The sequence below is a fragment of the Babylonia areolata genome, chromosome 5 (assembly GCF_041734735.1).
Source record: "Babylonia areolata isolate BAREFJ2019XMU chromosome 5, ASM4173473v1, whole genome shotgun sequence".
Classification (NCBI taxonomy): Eukaryota; Metazoa; Mollusca; class Gastropoda; order Neogastropoda; family Buccinidae; genus Babylonia; species Babylonia areolata.
In genome coordinates, this window is record NC_134880.1 from 12,924,668 (window position 1) to 12,944,667 (window position 20,000).

Below are 20,000 nucleotides of genomic sequence, written 5' to 3' on the forward strand. Positions count from 1 at the left end.
TCTCTATAGTATTCATTGTACTTTACTATCATTATGAATGTATGTCTGTATGTTTTTCGTTATGCAGATTTCGAATTTACATGTTGGTGAAAAAAATATACCCTCCATCAACCACTGAGACCGGACACTGCACGGATCCCCCGACACGACCAAACTATCGTGCGGGCTCTGCACTGGTGAGTGTGCTTGCAGAACCCTCAACACTGGTTTGTTCTGACTTCTGGACCGCCTGTACTTGAACTGCATCAGAACGAACCAGTCTCTCTCCAACTGTAATTCTGACAAGGCGGCATCTCATAGGGTAGAACTAGTGTGGGAACCGCTTGGGATTTTGAACGAATGGGTGTGGACATTTGAACGTGCATTACAAATGTAACTTCATACCTACGTTCATTCATGATTGTATGTACGGAATGGTCGAGCGACTTGTGTGTAACTTACATGTGACAAGAACAGGAATGTGGTGAAGAAAATAACAGTATGTGCTGTTAGTTACAAACAAAGGAATGTAGTGAAGAAAATAACAGTGTGTGCTGTTAGTTACAAACAAAGGAATGTGGTGAAGAAAATAACAGTGTGTGCTGTTAGTTACAAACAAAGGAATGTGGTGAAGAAAATAACAGTGTGTGCTGTTAGTTACAAACAAAGGGTAGAAAGACGGAATGAAGCAAATGGTATAAAGACAAACTGAAAACTGCAGGAATCAATACTAACATAGAACACAACAGAGGAAAAATGTTAGGGGTTCGATAGAACACTGTCATGATTTAACCAGTAATTAGTGAGTGAGTGAGTTAGTGAGTCAGTTGCTTGGACGGTTGGTAAGTTCATTATTCAGTTAGTACTGGTTCCTTGGTTGGTTGGTTGGTTGGTTGATTGATTGGTTGGCTGGTTTGTTGGATGCTTGGTTGCTAAAAAGAATAGTAAAACCCATGAGATGTCAGTTTTATCAATCGCCTTTCAGAACAAAATCGGTATTAACAGATATCTATGAGGGCCCAGAGTTTCTGTAGCAAGGAAGTGTCAACGCGTGGTCCACACGCTACACCACATACACTGTTAACAGATATCTATGAGGGCCCAGAGTTTCTGTAGCAAGGAAGTGTCAACGCGTGGTCCACACGCTACACCACATCTACTGTTAACAGATATCTATGAGGGCCCAGAGTTTCTGTAGCAAGGAAGTGTCAACGCGTGGTCCACACGCTACACCACATCTACTGTTAACAGATATCTATGAGGGCCCAGAGTTTCTGTAGCAAGGAAGTGTCAACGCGTGGTCCACACGCTACACCACATCTACTGTTAACAGATATGAGCGGTGGGGTCAGATGACTTGCCTTCGCACAGTTTTAGTTTCAGTAGCTCAAAGAGGCGTCACTGCGTTCGGACAAATCCATATACGCTACACCACATCTGCCAAGCAGATGCCTGACCAGCAGCGTAACCCAGCTCGCACAGACCCAGCTCCCTGGTCATCCCTTGGGAGTCGGTCCTAGATTTGTGTAAAACATTAACGTAAAATGGAATGAAATGGTTAGAACAAATATATAAATAAATTAATACATAGAAATTAAAAGAAATATCCGGAACAGTGCATCCATGTAAGCTTTTGCATCTGGATGTTGTGCCTTGTTGCCTCATGCCTCTCTGAGCTCTCCGATTAATAAACATCGTTGTTGATTTGTTGCTTTAGGGGGGGAAAAAAGATAAGAAAAAAAAGAAATGATTAATAATAAAAGATGTTGGGCTACCCATTCTACCTTCAACGTTTCATGAGAGGTTCATAGAATCAGTGAGAATTATGGTATGTTAAGACAGACAGGGACAGACGGACAGACAGGCGGACAGAGACAGTGACAGAGTGACGCGGAGAGAGAGAGAGAGAGAGGGGGGGGGAGAGGGAGAGAGGGAGGGAGAGGGCCCACAGTTTCAAGTCAGTGACGCCTTGATCATCATGTTCGATCCATCAGGCATCACAGGCCTGTGGCTGTACGCCTTTGTCTGATCACTTACCGCCCTTGTCTTGATGACGGTTATCGCACTTGTTGACAAACAAAGGATTGTATTGTATTGTATTGTATTGTATTGTATTGTATTATCTTCCCAGGGAGAGCGCATAGACACAGTGCAGCGCCACGCTTTTTTCCTGTTTGCGGGTGTATTTGTTTCACTTTCAAAGTGGAGTTTTCTACGAACGATGGGAGAATGAACTGGAAGCAGAGTGTGGAGAAGGATCGAAAGTTTTTTTTGTTTTTTTGTTGTTGTTGTTGTTGTTGTTTTGAATATGTGTTATTATAAGATTGGGGAGGAAGGGCACACACACACACACACACACACACACACACACACACACACACACCATGCAGGACTTTGTGGGGCCCATTATACACTCGCGCTGTTTCTACGCGTGGTGTACAACCGCGTCAATAAGACACCAGCGTCAACCATCGGCGTCACAGCGTTCTGCTTTGTGGAGATGTCTGGTGGTGGTGCAAAGAGTTGATATCACCGACCGATTTACAACATTCTGTGCCCACAAAGGCCAAGTTGTTGTGAGGGCTTGGGTCTTGGTTCGTTGAAGGTTGCTTTGTTTGAGGCGGTGAGTTCTGGATGATCTGTCACAGCTGGACGTTCACCTGGCGTTCCAAGGGGAAGCACTAGCTGTCAAAAGGTGATTAACAGGGAAGCTGTGCACACCCACTTTCGTTGGATATTCGTCGGGAATCCCCGGTTTTTTTGTTTGTTTGTTTTTTTTCCCCGAGAACCGCGTGCGCATGCGCGTCTCCTTTGCCGGTTTTTCTTGTCACCGAAATGCTAAAATTTCGTAGTGGAAATCGCCTGTTCCGAAAAAAGGATTTTGAACTATTTCTGTGGGTACTTTTTTGCAAGTTTACAAGTTATTTTTCGTTTTATAATTACACCAGTTATTTGCTTTAATCGTCTATGTTCACTTTGAGCGTGTTTCTTGTCAAATCTCTGCCATCCAAGTATTCGAACTGATCAATCGAAAATTCAACTCCGAGGCTCTTCTGGCTTCGACTTTGGAGAGACTTGACACACCGAATATCAGTTTGAAACATCATTTATCCACAGCATGCATCCTTTTTCATGCCTTTGACAGTGAAACTGAGGGAAGGTTGTTTGTTTGTTTTGTTTTTGTTTTGTTTTGTTGTTTGGTTCAGTCTGTGCAAAAAAAATGATGTGATCGAATTCTGCCGAAAAGTTGTCCGAAGAAAGGCAGTACACATCCAGAAAAACCAGTTACGGTGATGGACTGCCCATGACGTCAAATGACCTTTTTTTTGGTCGTATGCAAGCGACGGCGAAAGGTTCCCGACGAAAGTGTGTGCACAATCTCCCAAGTGTCCTGGCTGTTCCTCTCACGTCCCTGAACTGGTGGGGTAAAAGACCACTGGTGAGTTCCGCGGCCATCTTGGATCTTACGCATGCGTATCGAACTTTTACTCGAAATCGCAAACAATGCCAAAGGCGATCGACACAAGCAACAGCAGCCAACATGTGTGTTGTAGTTGATAGCCTCCATTGCTAAACCAAACTGTACAATATATCACAATTTAAAAAAAAGAACAAAAAATGAAGCAAAAAGTCGAAGAAAGAAGCATTCTATTTCGCACTTTCTTCTTCTCTCGATCGCCTCGTTGTTCGAAATTTCGGAGAGCCAGTCAACTTCGAGAGCACAGATCATGTGACGCGCTTCTATAAATCATGTCAACACGGAACTCTCTAGCGGTCTATTCTGGCGATGACGTGATCGCGCCGTGTCACGCTTTAGGAAGACAAAACGGCGCCGCCACAGTACAGCGCCACTCGATGGGAGCATGGTACGTGGTCGTTGACAGAGGGAGGGGACTGAAAGGTGTGGAATTTTGTTGTTGCTGTTGTGTCTGATGACACGCTACCTCGTATAGAAACTTACAGAATCATGACGTTTGACACTACATGTGATTTCTTTTTATCACTAGAGAATTCTTATACACACACACACACACACACACACACATATATATATATATATATATATATATATATATATATATATATATTAATTTCTTTATAAATTCACGGAAGAGTTCTCTCTTTTCTGTCTGTCTCTGTCTGTCTGTCTGTCTGTCTGTCTCTCTCTCTCTCTCTCTCTCTCTCTCTCTCTCTCTCTCTCTCTGCTTTTTTCTGTCTCTGTATCAGTCTCTGTGTTTCCATGTTTTAGTATCCCTCCTCTTACCAATAATTATCATAACAGGACCAATCGGGCCAATCCTTCACACAAGGTCTCTTTTCACTGGTATATCCCCACAATAAACAGGACCGGGAATTCCATACTTGCCGTTTTCAAGCTGCTGTATTGCCATTGGTCTTGATCTTGATGATGATCTCGATCAAAGACATTTGCATAGAAGCGTAAAACGGCAGGACGGAATTGGTCCGGGTCGTCGTAAAAGCATCCAACTCACACTGAGTCACGAATTACAACTGATGATGTGATAACTGACGTAGGCCAACGAAAACAACAAGGAAGACGACTGAATAAAAATGAATCGTCAGACAAAAACACTTGCTGACAGGAAAAACATGAGAAAAATAAAATGGGTGACGTTGCGAATTGCACACAGGCGACGCACTCTACCTAAGGGAGAGTAGCCCGAATTCTGCGCAGAGTGTTGTGACAATACAATTCAATACAGTACTATACAATACGATGCGATACGATACGATGCAATACACTACAATCCAGCGTTCAGTTCAGTTTTTTTTAAAGTATTATTAATGACGAATGTGCGCTGTTGATGTCATGACAGTGAGAAGTCAGGAGACAACCGTTGGCAAAAATAGGACACCGTGACCTGTATGTTCAAACGCTGTTTTGTTTCGGAACACCGACACATCACAACAGGGGTCATCCTAAATGAGGAACAACGACAGTTGTGCAAGAGATATTTCCGCAAATCGCAATTATGTCGTACCTTGTGAAGAGTGAGTGGTTCCCCCAGTTCTCGAATTCCTCTCTCTGTGTCTCTGTCTCTGTGTGTATGTGTGTGTGTGTCTCTCGCTATCACACACACACACACACACGCACGCACGCACGTGCGCCCGCACACACGCGTTGTTTTCACCATCCAACAAAGAGATAGCATGGGATCTATTATCTTAACATGCTTTGTTCAGGTTCATCCAGAACTGGCTGACGGTCTTGTGAAAAATTTACGTCCATTCCCATTCACGTCATTCATGTCCATTCTCTCGCGTATTTCTTTTCACTGTCAGACCCTGTGCAGGGCGAGGGTGGTATGTCACGAACACAGGCACTCACTATCACCCTCATCAAGAAAGAATGTCTTGCGCCTGGTGCCTGGTATGTCGGGTGGAGGGCACGAATCGAAATCAAAAGTTTTTCGGTTGAGGAAAACGAATAACCACACGATGGCCTCAGTGTTTTTATTTTACACTCACAAAAGAAAATAATAAAGTAGTCAAAGAAATAGAAGAAGGATTGGGGGTTTACACTGACACACAGCATGGTCACGAAGAGAGAGAGAGAGAGAGAGAGAGAGAGAGAGAGAGAGACGATCAAAACCATAGAGGAATACAGTACTGTAAAAGACTTTAGAAGAAACATTGAGTGCAAAATGCGCGTGCATACCTGTGTTAGTGAAATATGGATGCGGCGATGAGACGATAAACCGAGGTCCCGTGTGCAGCATGCACTTAGCGCACGTAAAAGAACCCACGGCAACAAAAGGGTTGTTCCTGGCAAGATCCTGTAGAAAAATCCACTTCGATAGGAAAAAAAATAAAACTGCACGCAGGAAAAAATACAAAAAAAAAAATGGGTGGCGCTGTAGTATAGCGACGCGCTCTCCCCGGGAAGAGAAGCCCGAATTTCACACAGAGAAATCTGTTGTGATAAAAAGAAATACAAATACAAATAAGGAGGCGCAGAATGAGAGTGGAACGGGGAGGGTTAGGGAGTGCGGACGTCAAGCATACGGAGGAAACGTGCCGGGCATTCTGACCCTGAATCAGATCTCTTGCTGCAAGTTCAGGTGACCACCTTGCAGAACGAGGCTGAGACGGGCAGATGTGTGGTCAGTGACGGCTTTTTTTTTTTTTTTTTTTTTTTTTTTATTCAAGATTTTGCAAATATAGTGGCAACAAAAAGGCATGCAGGAAAGGGAAAAAGGAAAGAAAAATAAACACAAAAATTCAGAAGAATACAAACGGAACATTTTTACATAATTTGCCATATAGTTACATAACCTGTATGTCTCATGCCGGCGTGTTCACATCTACACACACTCACACACGCACACACGCGCACACCCACAAACAAAAAACAGAAAAAAAACCCAAAAACAAACAACACACACACACACACACACACACACACACACAGCACCAAAAAACGACCCCCCCCCCAAAGAACAAAAAAAAACCACAAAAAAACAAACAACAAAAAAACCCAAACAAGCAAACAAACAAAAAAAAACGCATGCAGATCATGCATGTATAATATATACCCAATGTAAACACACACACACACACACACACACACACACACACACACACACACACACACACACACTAAAACAACAACAAAGACAAAAAACAAAAACAAAAACAAAAAAAACTCAAACAAAAAAACCACATTAATTTCCAGAATTTGGACAAGGTGAATCTTCATTAATGTGGATGGTCTCAAGTTACAATTTAATACAAATTAATATATGTATTTTTATTGTATGGCCTATTTATGCTGTACAGGATAATTGTTTTGATCTAAAGTACTGCTTTGACTCTACAAATAAAGGATAAATATATACTACTGTACAAGAGTGGGTTTATCTTTGGTTGTCTATCAGTGGCATGTAGTCTTTTTCTTCTTCTTCTTTGTTCGTGGGCTGCAACCTCCACGTTCACTCGTATATACACGAGCTATTGCGCCCGTCAGTGGCATGTAGTAAAACCACTTTATTCTAAATGATGTGTGACACATATTTGTGTATGACAAATATTTTTCTAACTTATACCGTGCCTTAATTTGATGCAAAAAGGTTTCCATTACTGGTGGTGTGCAATCTATTCTACATTTTTTATTTCAAATTTAGCATGCAGGATTAAGAAATCTAGGATATCATCAGATGAAAATGTTAAGCAAGTACCGAACAGAATCATCTCTTCTGTTAATTTTAAGTTTGAAATATGTTGGCATTTTTCGTTCCAAGTCCGTTCAAAAACAGACCAAAGGGAATTTACAATATTACATCTCCAGAACAGATGGTCGATGTCATCACTTTCTAAATGGCAGAAGTTACATGTATCGTCTTGCCTAATTTTCATTCTTTTCAGTATTTTTGTTTGTTGCTATTATCCTATGAACAAGCCGAACCTGAAACCACTGGAGTCTAACTTCTTTTTTTTTTTCTTTTTGTGTGTGTGTGTGTGTGTGTGAAATGTAATATCCCAATTTATATTTGTTCGTAACTTATTGCTCCATCTTATGCAACAGTTCGGCTTCGTATAGTTATTGGTCAGTGACGTCTTTGTAGGGTGTGTGTTCAGTGACGTCACTGTTGGGGCAGATGTGTTCAGTAACGTCACTGTTGGTGTAGATGTGCTGAGTGACGTCACTGTTGGAGCAGTTGTGTGTTCAGTGACGTCATTGTGTGGTGCCCCCTACAGGAACACCCTGACCGGGTGATGTGTGTGTGTGTGGGGGGGGGGGGGGGGGGCGGAGGGGTTTGGGGTGTTGTTGTTGTTGTTTTCAGTACTTCACATGAACATCTTCACTGGTCGAAAGAAATGGGAGGAAAATACAATAATAGCGAACGAGAAAGAAGAAAAAAATAAACACATGTATACAGATCTGTTTTCAAAAACATGTAAATTTCTTTGTATCATGTATGGGGTTTTATTTGCTCGCGGTGTGTTTGTGTGTGTGTGTGTGTGTGTGTGTGTGTGTTTCAAACTGAAACTGTGACTGACTGGTTCTGATAACATCTTTGTCGGGCAGCACAAAGAGCAAGATCAGACAATGGCTGCAGCTGAAAATTGACAGAATATTATCGTTGAGCCTTGGGCATGTAGTCACACTGTAGTATCACTGTGCGACGTTTCCATCGGCCACTTAATCATCCATCCTTCGTTCTTATGTGTAATGTCTATTCATGCAATGTGACTCTAGGGGGCAGGGGGGGGGGGGGGATCCATATTATATCAATGAGCGAGAATTGAATACAACGTTAAGTTACAAACTTATTTAATTGAATGAAATAAAACAAATTTATAGCAAATGTCCATCTGGACTGTGAAGTAAACTATCAGAAATGTTTAACAATGATGATAAATTGCCAACCACACAATTCGTGTCATGTATTATTTGTAGTAATATCATTTTTCTATCATTCTTGATATTTTGAGCTATTCAGTTTGTTTGTTTTCTTCACTGTAAGTGTTTTTAGACGGAAAGGAGTAAAGTAGTGTATAAAGGAAAGGGAATGCATGTGAATATTAGTGAGAAAAAAACAACAAGAAAAAAAAAAGTTCATGTTATGTATCAGAGGAAAAGTATAAGAAAAAGTCTAAAGAAGTTGTGGTGTGTATTGATTGAGTTGTCATGGGAAGGAGAATATGTATATGCATATCAACAAGTATTAACCTACAACAATGTAAATATAAATAACAGTATTAAATATAATACATCAAAGGAGGATACCAACTGGAATGGAGTTTAAAATTTCTGAAAACATTCTAAGCAATGAATAATCATTCAAAATCTTTTCAGTGGCTAATGAAATATTGGAAGAAAAGTCATCAGCTACATCTTTTGGAAGTAACTGTCTTATGCTCGGACAATGAATGAGTAGATGGCTTACAGTTATTTGCTTACCGCATATACATTTTATATTTTTAGAAAATTGAATGTGCTGCTGGTGTCGAATTTAGAAAATGTTTGGGATTAGCTGCATTCCTTGTGTTTACACAACATTGGTAATATTGATTATCTGAATCTATAAGTAATTTCTTAAATCGATTTCTAGATGCATTTTCTATACAGCTAATGCATTCATGTACATCTAACTGGATGTCAAGTTGTACTGCGCCTTCGAAATTACGTGCTGCTCTTCTAGCTGCTTGGTCTACCCCCTCATTTGAAGATATTCCACAGTGCGAAGGTACCCAACAGAAAGTTATTTTAATGCCCTGTTTTGTCAGTTGGTGAATAATATGTTTTATTTCCATTGTCATCTCAAGCAAGCAGCAAGTATATTCAGTTTGTCAGTGAATGCACGTGTGTGCTTTAAGTTCTACAGCAATACGTAGTAGTAGTAAGAGGAGGAGGAGGAGAAGTAGTGTGCTTGTGGATGATGTTTTCTCTGTGTGTATGTGTGTGAGTGCGCGCGCACGGGCATGTGTCATGGGCATATTCTGCGCTTTTTTTGGTGTGACTGTTCATATCTGCAATTTGTAGTATTATCTTGGGATATATATGTGATAGAGTAAACTTATCGTTTATTTTATAAATTTTGATAAAAGGGTTTAAAGAATCAGAATAATAAAAGAATTTTTTTGGATAGATCCTTTGGGCGACGCCACTTTTGTGTAATCGTACCTGAGCCCGAGTGGTATATAAAAGGTGTACAAAAAAATGACTGAATTAACGGGATAAAAAGAGTGAGAGGATAGAAATCCCTTCGCACAGGCCAGGGGCATATAGAGGCCAGTCACAACAAGGGGGGTTCTATTGTTTTATTTCTACAATAGTTATAAGGAAGAAGTAAAGAAGAAGAGAAAGAAGGCAGTGCAGTAGAATGTGAATACAATAGAATAGAATATGTCTTTATTACCAAGTGTACCGGGGTCATAAGGAATATTGGGGGGTGGGGGTAGTACATAAGATACGAACATAAATCGAAAATCATACACAAACACAGATACAGTAGAAATTAGGATACACACAAGTGCATATGAATATAAAAACTTGAGCATACTCACACATGCACGCACTTTAAAGTGGAAGACGTTAAACTGAAGACTACGCACTGCACACACACACACACACACACACACACACACACACACACACACACACACACACACACACACACACACACACACACACACACACACACACACACACATGCACACACACACACACACACACACACACACACACACATGCACGCACAGACACACACACACACACACATGCACACACACACACACACACACACACACACACACACACACACACACATTTGAACAGAAGCTGCATATTACATGTGGATTGGGCCGATGACTAGATCTTCAGGTTGATGGGTTGTTGGTTGCACAATTCTATTTATCATACTGGATTTGTTCGAGAGACAGGTTATTGACTGCTGTGGAGGAAAAGCTATTGGCGAAGCGATTGGTTTTCGTCCTTATACTTCTGTACCGTCGACCAGAGGGGAGCATCTCGAAAATCCCAAAAGCTGGATGTGATTCGTCCTGGCTGATTGATTTTGCTTTTTTGAGTAGCCGCTTATAATTATGTCCTCCAGAGAAGGTAGATCAGCCCCGGTAGTCTTGGTGAGGCAGCTGACTGTGTGTGCGACACGTTCGATGTCAACTTCGCAGAGCAGCGCCGGGGAAAGGCATGGTTGATCCTTCCACTGAAACTGAAACTTTGGACAGAACTAATTTTGGATACAGACGACAATAAAAACATCAATAGACTTGACACCTCGACAGGCTATTTTTAGACTGACACTGATTGACAGATGCCAACACCTGGCAGCTGGCATGAACATGATGAAGGTCACATTGCACAGCTCTGATACTGGATTTTTTCACATGCTGTTTTGATTTTGACAATACTCGCGTAATCTGCGTCCGAACTTTTAGGTATTTTGCAGACTTGTTGATGATACCCTAAGGTTACTGTGTGAAAATGTTCAATGAATTCGGTTTCTCTTTCACTGAGAAAATACTTGTCAAAAAGCGGTTCACTATTTTTGGGACACCCAATATACACACAGTTTCAGTTTCAGTTTCAGTAGCTCAAGGAGGCGTCACTGCGTGCGGACAAATCCATATACGCTACACCACATCTGCCAAGCAGATGCCTGACCAGCAGCGTAACCCAACGCGCTTAGTCAGGCCTTGAGCCGGGGAAAGTGACCAGCTACACGCTGGACGCCTGACAGCTTTCTGTTCAAATCTTTGAATGGCGTGATGACACAGGAGTTACATCATCATGTCAATGGTTGGACACCATCACTGTAGTAAAACTGTCATCCACTTCATGGCATGTGATGTGAGTGAACTATGGTTATCATAGTCAGTTTAGCGCTTGGCTACATACAGATAATGTATATGATTATTTATTTGTTTTGTGTTGTTGTTTGTTTGTTTTTTGTTGTTGTTGTTTTTTTTTGCCTTCATGTGTAGTAGTACGGCATTAAGCAGTATTGTATGTGTAATGTTTCACATTAGGTGCTTAGAGCCTATTATATGGGCGCAATGTGAGTACTTTATGTAGTATTGTTTCACATTAGGTGCTTAGAGCCTATTATATGGGCGCAATGTGAGTACTTTATGTAGTATTGTTTCACATGAGGTGCTTAGAGCCTAGTATATGGGCACAATATGAGTACTTTATGTAGCAGTTGGAGGAGGAAGACGAGGGGTGTATGTGACTGTAACCATTATCGTTGTATGCTCGTTTCAGAAAATGCAGTTGCCCCCGTTGGCAAGACGTTTGGCTGTTTTATCCTGACACATGCTGCACGTCCTTGCCAACAGCGTCTGCCGTGAAACTCACAACACAAGCTTCAGGCAAATCAAACGCTCGCGGATTTCAGAGAGCGGGAGAAGCAGTGTTCGCAGATCTCACTGGACTTTAACCCCTTATCTCCTGAACCTTAGTGAAATGGGATCAGTGTGACATGAAGTACAGTTACTACTTTCTTGTGTACTAATCAACGGTGTCATTGATTTTACTTGTCAAAAGAGGATAAAAAAAAAAAGTCCAGGTGAAGAATGGTAATTGTATCACAGGAGGCAAAATAGGTATTTTAAGGTGTACACCCTTAGTAACGTCAAACCTGTTTTAATTACTAAAATTAAAAAGGCTGGGTTTGGCAAGAATCACATCCTGGTATACCACAATTGACCAATAAATGTCATACTGTAAATGCCGGGCAGTATAAGTCCCAATACAAACAGGTCAAACTCAGAGGTTAAGCAAACTACAGCAGGGTCCTCATTACATGGTCGGTTGACCAAAGAATCACAAAGGCAAGTTCGGAGATCCCACGAAGGTGGAAAGTTTACTTAGCTGACATGTTACAGTCACAATGTTTTGGTGGCAACGGCTTCTCCAGGAGAAGGGCCAACACGCCGCGGTTTACGCTAGATATTAGTTCATCAATGTTTTTCCCCAACCCCACTATATAGGCACCTACCAACAAGCCCCTCGTTGGCTCTCACACCGAGTCTCTCTTACGACCAACACCCTCAGCTCGCTCTGACCGGCTCTCTCTCCCGGTGCCGGCGCCCGACACACAAACGTGTGTTGGGACTGCTAGCCCGGGGAGAGCTAGACACGACTCTTCTTTGCACAGCAGGTATAGATCTTTAACATAGCCTGCATATTCTAGGGAGTAGTATTCTGAAGTTAGCGATGCCTAGGATGTCTGCTATGGAAATGCTTAGAGGATGTTGCTTGATTTAGAAATGTTTGATTTCAGTAAATTTATTTGTGTAGTAACTATGAATAAATGAGATGTTAAACATTTAATTACTGCCTGTGTCTGTGTTTAACAAATTTATATCTTGCTCCTTCTCTGTGTGATTGAAGGTTTGAAGAGTATGTTCGCACACCTTCACTGTGTCATGTCGGGATAGTTCTTCTCGTCTCACTCTGTCTCTCGACCTGGTGCTCTATGTCGTTTTAGTCTATGAATAAATGTCGTTGCCTACCAGGAAGAAGTTAATTGAAGAACACAGCTTCCTTCTTTAGAACAACCAAACTCTCACACTGTCGTAGGTAGAAATTCACGCGTATTTTCCGTCGTGTGATAATTGGAACGCTGACTTGTGAGCTCCGTTTTATCTGGAGGAATGACATCCTTTCACTGACGAGTATTCTCGTCAGTAGCAGCCAAGTGGTTAATGGTTATGACTTCGCTTTGGACAGTACTCACCCTTCTGTAGAAATATCAGCTTTTCATGTGAATGGGTCTGCTTATTGCAAATATCTCTTGGATAAAAGTTTGCTAAAAAAAAACAACAACAATCCGTTGAAATGAGTTTGAAAAAAATATCTTTTAGTGTGTTGAATTGTTAATAGAAACGGTACACTGTTCACCCTTAAACGTTCGTTGATAAACATCTGGATCAATTTTATGATAGGCTGACAACCGAATAGACATCCTTATTCAAAAAGCAAAATTCTTGTTCAGACGTATTGTCATAGACATCCCGGGTCGAAACGTGAATACATCTCAGGTTGGGGTGGTGGTGGCCTATTTTTTGTATTTTGTATTTCTTTTTTTTTTATCACAACAGATTTCTCTGAGTGAAATTCGGGCTGCGGACAGCGCGTCGCTATAATACAGCGCTACCCTTTTTTTTTCTTTTTCTTTTTTTGTATTTTTTCCTGCGTGCAGTTTTATTTCTTTTTCCTATCGAAGTGGATTTTTCTACAGAATTTTGCCAGGAACAACCCTTTAGTTGCCGTGGGTTCTTTTACGTGCGCTAAGTGCATGCTAACACACAGGACCTCGGTTTATCGTCTCATCCGAATGACTAGCGTCCAGATCACCACTCAAGGTCTAGTGGATGGGGAGAAAATATCGGCGGCTGAGCCGTGATTCGAACCAGCGCGCTCAGATTCTCGCGCTTCCTAGGCGGACGCGTTATCTCCAGGCCATCACTCCACCTAGCGATAAAGCGTCCGCCATGGAGGCGAGAGAATATGAGGGTACGGGATCGATTCCCATAGCAATACAATACAATACAATACAATACAATACAATACAATACAATACAACCAAACGCAACGCACCGCAAAGCACAATGCATTCCGTGGTCAAACATAATGATACATCCCGCACTCTTCAACACACACGCAAGACTCTTCCATCAAAACAGTGGGTGAGAAACACGTGACGTGACCTATATACATAAGTCCTGCTCAGCGTAGCTTCCTCTTTACTTCTGTTCCGTTTTTAACTCACTAAGTACGGCCAGTCCTCTCTTCTCCTCTACACAGACCCCTCGGATGTCCAGTGGGTGTCTGAATGACCCAACCTTTAGCTTCCGTCGTCAGAATTGTGGTATTCTTTGTCAACATTCACGTCTTCAGTATAAGAGCCTTCCGCTTGCAATATTTTGATGTTGGTAATTGGGGCGAAACGCTGTTAACGTCGTCTCTTTCGCCGTTCGTATGGAAAGAGTTAAAGTGCTTGCTTCAAAAAACAGCAGAAGGGTGACGTCTTGAGATTGGTGGTTGTGGCAGCTTGTAAGTCCAGTATCATAAAACGTTTGTCAAAGTCATGTTTAGTCCAGATTGTTGGTCTGCCCTCCAGAAGGGATCCCAGAACAAACTTAAGGTTGTGAATAGGTTCTCCTGCTGCTTTATGTGGGAGTGTTGGCTGTGGACTCAAGACCAATCCCCCCACCCACAAACACACACAAAGCGTGTACACACACACACACACACACACAGAGAGAGAGAGAGAGAGAGAGAGAGAGAGAGAGAGAGTGAGGGAACAGAAAATGGATAGAGAAACGGTCAGAACCTAAAATAAAAGCGATTAAAATTTTACTACACAAAAGAGTACATATCATCAAACGAACAAAAATGCTACCATACACTTTACAATACCCCCAATTAATGTCTGTCATTTTATATGGGCCTAAGCATCATCCACAGAATCATTGCCAAAAGCAAATACATTTCATATCGGAACTGAATATCAAAATCGTTGACTGAAAAAGCAGAGAAAGAACAAAGGGAAAATGATAATAATAAAAATGATGATGATGATGACTACGACGACAACAACAACAACAACAACAACAATAATAATAATAATAATAATAATAATAATAATAATAATACAGATTGATGTTCACATCTCCCAGGCAGGGAACTCGTGACGTTTAGACTGAACAGAAAGTCATGCATATACATAAACATACACGCAAAGAAACACAACCGCACGTGCACATACGACCAGCAGAATTCCAAGAGGAACACGAGTCAATACAATGATAGGCGGAGCGGAACAATACGTCATTCAGCACACGCACACACAGACACACACACACACACACACACACACACACACACACACACATACACACACACACGCACACACAGGCACAGGACCATGAGAGGGTCAAGACGCACACCATTCAACAAGAATGTAATCAGAACGGAACAATAATCTCATACAACTCAGCCGTCCTCCGCCACAAGCCCCGCCATGGCAGCCGTGAGAAGACACGCCATGATACCGGAAACCAGCGCCCGTGGCGCCACCTGCAGGATGTGACGTCGTCTAGAGGGCGCCACTGTGCTGAGGGCCGTTGACATCATTCCCAGCGCCACCAGGTCGGAGAAGCCGCAAAGTGCGTATGTGGCCAGCATCTCTGACCTGGGCTGTGAAACACATTCACCTCATAAACCCTCTTTTCTTCTTCTCCTTGGTTTATTGTCTGTTCGCGACTACAAGGTGATTTAGACACGTATGCATTCATTCAACACGCACACACACGCACACACACACACACGCGTGCGCGCACACACGCACACACACACACACACACACGCACACACACACACACACACACACACAATGGGTGTGGAGAAAAGGTGAGGAATTGGACGTGGGGAGGGGGAGGGGGATAAAAGGAAGAAAAAAAAACATGCTAAAAGTGGAGTGGATTGATAACATATCAATAATATATAAATGAATAACAGAAACATTGATTGTTTCACTTCTGGTGTAAACCCCCCACCCAACCCCACCCCTACACACACCTTCCCTCCCAACCCAACCCCTACACACACCTTCCCTCCCACCCCCACCCCAATCCGTCATCCATTCCACCGTAGAGAACCTTTCAACAAATCAACAAGAAATAAATGTTTAACAGTACCGTTGTTCGGTTCCTTTGGTTGTAACCGCCATCCCTCATTCATTCACCTTATAAATCATCCAACATAAAAACAACACAGTATATAAAACAGTCACTTTTTTTCATTTCGCTTTGGCTGTGACCGCAAACCGTAATCTAAGCACCTTCTAAAACTTCCAGAAGATCCATATTAGACGTAACAGTAATATCGTTCAATTTACTTTGAGTGTAACCCCCCCAACCTTCATCCAAATACTTTAAAACTCCAACAGATGATTAATATATAAAAACGTGTAACAGCAACTGTAATCTCACATCCGTCTGCTCTGTTTACTTTGGCTGTAACTTATTTTGGCTGTTGTCTTAGTTGTTTTTGTTTTTTTTTAATCATTTTATTAGTATTACTATTATTATTACTACTACCTTTTCTATATTATAATTATTATTCATTTATTTATTTATTTATTTATGTAAGCTTATCTATTATTTATTCCCCCGTTGTTGTTTTTTGTTTTGTTTTTTTGTTTTTTTGTTGGGTTTTTTTTTGTTGTTGTTGTTGTTTTGTTTTGTTTTTTTCTCAAGGCCTGACTAAGCGCGTTGGGTTAAGCTGCTGGTCAGGCATCTGCTTGGCAGATGTGGTGTAGCGTATATGGTTTGTCCGAACGCAGTGACGCCTCCTTGAGCAACTGAAACTGAAACTGAAACTGTAACCCCACATCCATCATCCGTTCACCTTATAAATCTTCCAACAGAACAACAACAAAAAATTATACAGAAACATGTGACAGTATCATTGATCAATTTATTTCAAATGTAACCCCCAGTCAGAGCGGGGCAAAGGGGAGGGGGGTTCGCTGTAAAAAAAACAAAAAAAAAAAAACAAAAAAACCGGTAGTTATGATCTTTGTTCATTACACCGGTTGCATACACAACTATTTGCTGAACATTCATCCTTCCCCAAAGTAAAACACTGTTTTGTTCCCAACAACAGTTCTTTAACTTTAAAAAAAAAAATTACTTTATTTTTGGATAGTCTGTATTTAAATGTGTTAAACTGTTCAATTCACTTTGGCTTAAACGTAGTTGACACCACTGTAGCTAAATCCGCCAATGAATAACGAACAGATCAGTGAATTTGTACAGAGAATTTGTAATTTCCAACGTACCCAGTGCGGCTGCATTTACTTGTAATTGTGATCGTCCTTTTTTTTCTTTTCTTTTTTTTTTTTTTTTTTTTTTTTTTTTGTACGTGGGCGAACTGATCTGTTTACGCTGTTTCAATACACTTCTAGTGATTTAAATTTACGTGGACTGGGCGAAACGTGGGGGATTTGGTCTTTTTTGTCTATGTTTTAACCCGGTGTTCGGTTGTGTGTGTGTGTGTGTGTGTGTGTGTGTCTGTGTGTCTGTGGTAAACTTTAACATTGACATTTTCTCTGCAAATACTTTGTCAGTTGACACCAAATTAGGCATAAAAATAGGAAAAATTCAGTTCTTTCCAGTCATCTTGTTTAAAACAATATTGCACCTCTGGGATGGGCACAAAAAAAAATAATATATGAAGCCTAATTATATGCAAACTGCATTTACTGTTATATTTATATTTTTTGTATTCTCTAAACTTGGCACTTTGATATGATATTCTGACCCAACAACAAGAGCAGTCATTATTATCATTTTTTGTTCAAACAGGAACTTCTTTTGCTAAACATGGAAGTTTTATTTATTTTGCAAACGTTTTGGTGCAGATAGTAAAAAAAAGGGAAATTACTCTGTAATTAATGCTAGGGGACTTAATTCGCTTTAAACTGATCTTTCTCATCTTAAACATTACATTTTGAAATTATACACAATACATAAAAAGCTTGGATTTTTTTTTTCCAGTGTATCACAAGTGAGTCTTGAAGGCCTTGCCTCTCTTGTTTTACCTTGTTTTGCTCGACCCTTTAACATCATTTCGGGTTTTCTTCGACTGGTTTTAAGAACTGACCGGTGATGAGCCCTGAAATGGCCCTTTGTGTTTGACTGGGCTGGAAGCAACATGGTCTGATTTGGTTTAATTCGTCCTTTTCGTTTTTCTATGTATGTGTAAACAAACGAAAATATCACTGCATGAATGAAGGAAGTACTTTGTTTTTTGAAAAAGAGGGGGTTGGACGCCTTGCGTGGGTTAACTGGCGGGCACAGGCTTGCATCGGCACGTGCATCACGCTCCCTCACAGTTCTGTACATCGATGCAGTGGTGCAGAAAATAGGACACAGAACTGACGGCAATGTCAAGACCGTTTGGTTTTGTTTGTTTTTTTTTTGTTTTTTGTTTGTTTGTTTGTTTGTTTCTTTTCTTTTCTTTTCTAATTCTTGCTCATGTGAATCTTGTACATCTTCCTATTTTTCTCTTTGTGAGTTTATGCAGTAGCAGTCTTCAATTGTATATTTTTCTGCTCTAAGCGATATCAAAAGTATTCATATCTTTTGACATATGGTTTTGTTGGGTTTATTTTCAAAAGCAAATACCCAGAATGAGGCACGAAAATGTGATTGCTTACCCTGTCATACCTAAAAAAAACAACTGAATATTACAAGTTGAAAACAAAGCAGTAGACAAGCGAGAGAAATATGGACGACGGACGCTCTGTGATCTTACCGATATCACACCGCCCTCTAGTGTACTGTTGGTCCCCACCAGTTCAATCGTCTCCTCAGAACCCACCAATCGCCACGTCCCGTTGCTGGCCACGTGACTGTCCAGCGCCAATCGATTGGCTCGCACGTGACCCAGATCCTCGTAGGCGATGAACTCGTTGATGAAGATCTTGACGCCCAGCAGACGAGCGACCACCCGGCAGTCCTGTGCGGGCACTCCCAGCAGGAAGGCCACGGGCCACAGGATATAGGAGCAGATGAACTACAAAGTACCACAAAGCATCATCGTCATCGTCATCATCATCACCACCACCACCACCAGCACAACCGTCAACCCAATACAGCCTACGTCACCGACCCATCACAATCATCGTCATCACCAACATCTCACAGCCATCGTCATCACCATCATCATCGTCATCATCACTACCACCGATCCAACACAATCATCGTCATCACCACCATCTCACAGCCATCGTCATCACCATCATCATCATCATCATCATTACTACCGCCGACCCAACACAATCATCGTCATCACCAACATCTCAAAGCCATCGTCATCACCATCATCATCATCACTACCGCCGACCCAACACACTAAAATTCATCACCCACATCTCAAAGCCATCATCATCACCATCATCGACATCATCATCATCACTACCACCGACCCATCACAATCATCGTCATCACCACCATCTCACAGCCATCGTCATCATCACCATCGTCATCACCATCATCATCATCATCATCCCTACTGCCAATCCAACACAATCATCGTCATCACCAACATCTCACACCATCGTCATCACCATCATCATCATCATTACTACTGCCGACCCAACACAATCATCGTCATCACCAGCATCGACATCATCATCATCACTACCACTGACCCAACTCAATCATCGTCATCACCACCATCGACATCATCATCATCACTACCACTGACCCAACACAATCATCGTCATCACCATCATCGACATCATCATCATCACTACTGCCGACCCAACTCAATCATCGTCATCACCACCATCGACATCATCATCATCACTACCACTGACCCAACACAATCATCGTCATCACCATCATCGACATCATCATCATCACTACTGCCGACCCAACACAATCATCGTCATCACCATCATCGACATCATCATCATCACTACTGCCGACCCAACACAATCATCGTCATCACCACCATC

General features: G+C 41.6%; 1 protein-coding gene across 1 annotated transcript in view; it reads right to left on the minus strand.

The window, feature by feature from the left end:
- Positions 1-14,826: 14,826 nt before the first annotated feature.
- LOC143282375 (solute carrier family 28 member 3-like) overlaps positions 14,827-20,000 on the minus strand; it is a 24,189-nt gene continuing 19,015 nt past the window's right edge. Inside the window, exons 10-11 of the mRNA XM_076587993.1 lie at positions 18,794-19,054; positions 14,827-15,670 (exon numbers count right to left, since the gene is read on the minus strand). Of these exons, the coding sequence (XP_076444108.1) occupies positions 15,467-15,670; positions 18,794-19,054 (465 nt within the window). The 3' untranslated portion in view covers positions 14,827-15,466. The remainder of the gene's footprint in view (positions 15,671-18,793; positions 19,055-20,000) is intronic.